This window comes from Rattus rattus, chromosome 1, assembly GCF_011064425.1.
Source record: "Rattus rattus isolate New Zealand chromosome 1, Rrattus_CSIRO_v1, whole genome shotgun sequence".
NCBI classification, from domain to species: Eukaryota; Metazoa; Chordata; class Mammalia; order Rodentia; family Muridae; genus Rattus; species Rattus rattus.
In genome coordinates, this window is record NC_046154.1 from 234,877,126 (window position 1) to 234,879,442 (window position 2,317).

The 2,317-nt window shown below is 42.6% G+C and overlaps 1 protein-coding gene across 1 annotated transcript; it reads right to left on the reverse strand.

Moving 5' to 3' along the window:
* Window positions 1-636: 636 nt before the first annotated feature.
* LOC116890114 (glycerol-3-phosphate dehydrogenase 1-like protein) lies at window positions 637-1,692 on the reverse strand. The gene has a single exon (XM_032890856.1). The coding sequence runs from the start codon at window positions 1,690-1,692 to the stop codon at window positions 637-639; it is 1,056 nt and encodes a 351-aa protein (XP_032746747.1).
* Window positions 1,693-2,317: the final 625 nt, after the last annotated feature.

Consider the following 2,317-nt stretch of genomic DNA (forward strand, 5'->3'; position numbering starts at 1 on the left):
AGAATACAGAAAACTATAGCAAGAGCACATATGCAAGTAGATCATTAATTTAAAAATCACTTGTTAAAACATGATCAGTTCAAAAGTCCAAGTAGTTAACTGTGCCAGCTTTGAGATACTGTTTAAAAGCTAAATGTGATAATCTTTACACACATTCACTTTTCCATTGTAATTACCATTTTAATACTTGTCGACTTTAACATCAAGAAAATGAGAAAAGAAATTCTTCCTTCTACTAATCTAGATTTGAATCTCGTCTCTAAAATTTAGCTGAACAAGGTCCAATCTTACAGGCTACTCTAGTGGGGAAATTTCAAATATCATTAAAATAATACCTAGTTTTGGATCAGAGAAATACAAATAATAAGAAACAAAAACCACACACGCATGTTCATAACTGTACTTAGCTACTACCCAGCACATCTTAGTTAACTAACTGCTTCTAGTAACTCAGAAACACCACTGTAGCAATTCACATATCTTTGGTATTTAAGATTATAGTCAAATAGAGAATCTCATTGTCAAGTTCTCCTAAGTTCCAAGTTCTTCAGTCCATCTGTCTGTCTGTGTAACCTCCCTTTCCGCCCTCCGCCTCCTGTAGGTAAGACAGTTGTGCCAGTCATTGTTTAATGCCGTTCACATGTGTGCACGATGGTTCTGGAGGCAGGTTAGTATCTCTGTGGGAGGTCTGCCTTCATAGCAGATCCGATACACTGTTACAAATAATGGAAACTTAGCTAGAAGCCCCTTCTGCTTGAGGAATTGGTACACTAAAGCAGAAGTCTTAAGTCCTTGAAGTGTCTGACCATTCAGCACTTCCTTTTCTAGGTTTCCAATAGTCTTCCCAATCCTGGGGAAGGTCTTAGCCGCCTTGCAGTCACTCCCTCTGTAGCAGGTAGTGATGAGGTTGGCAAAGCCACAGCTCTCAAGGAAGGTGGCCGTGGACACCTGGCTCTTGCAGAAGATGCTGCTGAAAGTGATCATTTCTACAAGGCCAAGGCGGAGGACAGCTGCCTTGCTGTTGTTCCCGCAGTGGAGGCCATGGCAGAAGTTGGTTCCCATGGCAACGATGTGTTTTAGTGCTCCGCAGAGTTCCACAGCATCAGCATCATCCACCACAGTGATGCAGAAGTTGGAGGTCTGAAGCAGCTCTTTGAAGAGAATGCCATTCTGAATAACTTTGCTACCAATGGTAGTCTCACAAAACTCCCCAGCAGCCACCTCCCTGGCTGTATTAGCCCCCATCAGCACGCTAACGTCCATCCCTATCTTCTCTCGAATGATGTCGGAAATGAGCATCAGCCCTCCCGGGCCCTCATCTACGCTGTCCGTGTGAATGATGCCAAGAGCCTTCTTGGGCACCCTGCCAGTAATCTCATTACAGATTTTGTGAATGAACTGGTGTGGGGTGGTGAACACCAGTAGATCTGCATCCTGCACTGCCTCACTGAGATTTGCGACAGCAACCACATTTTCTGGCAGCTTATGTCCTGGAAGATATTTGACGTTTTCGTGGTAGTGATTTATGATGTCTGTCAGTTTCCTCCCGTTCACTGCTTCTTCAGAGACCCACATCTTGACTGTGGAGGCGAACTTCTGCTGGTTCTTGACATTAGTACCAATTATTTTTGCAATAGCTGATCCCCAACTCCAGGAGCCTACAATGCACACTCTCAGGGTTGTAGCAGCCATGACTGAGCCAAACTGCAACACACACCTAAAAGTACATTTTAAAAGCACTTTCTCTGAGACTTTGCCCTAGGAAGATGTATGATACATTAGATTTATTTATTGATTATTTTGAGAATTTCATACATTTTGAAAGCACTTTCTCCAGGACTTTGCTCTAGGAAGACAAATGATACATTAAATTTATTTATTAGTTATTTGAGAATTTCATGCATGCATACAATGGGTTATGAGCAAATCTAACCCAGATTCCCTCCCCTTCAACTCTTCTCATACTGCCCGTATCACTATTCTTTCTCGCAACCTCATGTGTGCTTTTTTCTCCCCATTGAATCTGTTTACTGCTGCAATAGTAATATGCCTGGGTCCCAGTCATCCACTGAAGCATTGGCAAGTTTCTAGGCGGCCATATTGCTGAAGAAAACTGACTTTTCCTCCCTTAGTTGCCAATAGATTTTTAAAGATACATAAAGAAACCTTCATTTACCTCTGATAGCTTCCTATAACTGTTCATTAAGTATGGGTTCATCAGAGAAGCTATGGTTACCTTCTCTGGACTTGCAAAAGGTGGCCCGTTGAGGAATTAGGATGGGGGTGGGGTAACTCATGGATCCGTGTCCCTGCTGAA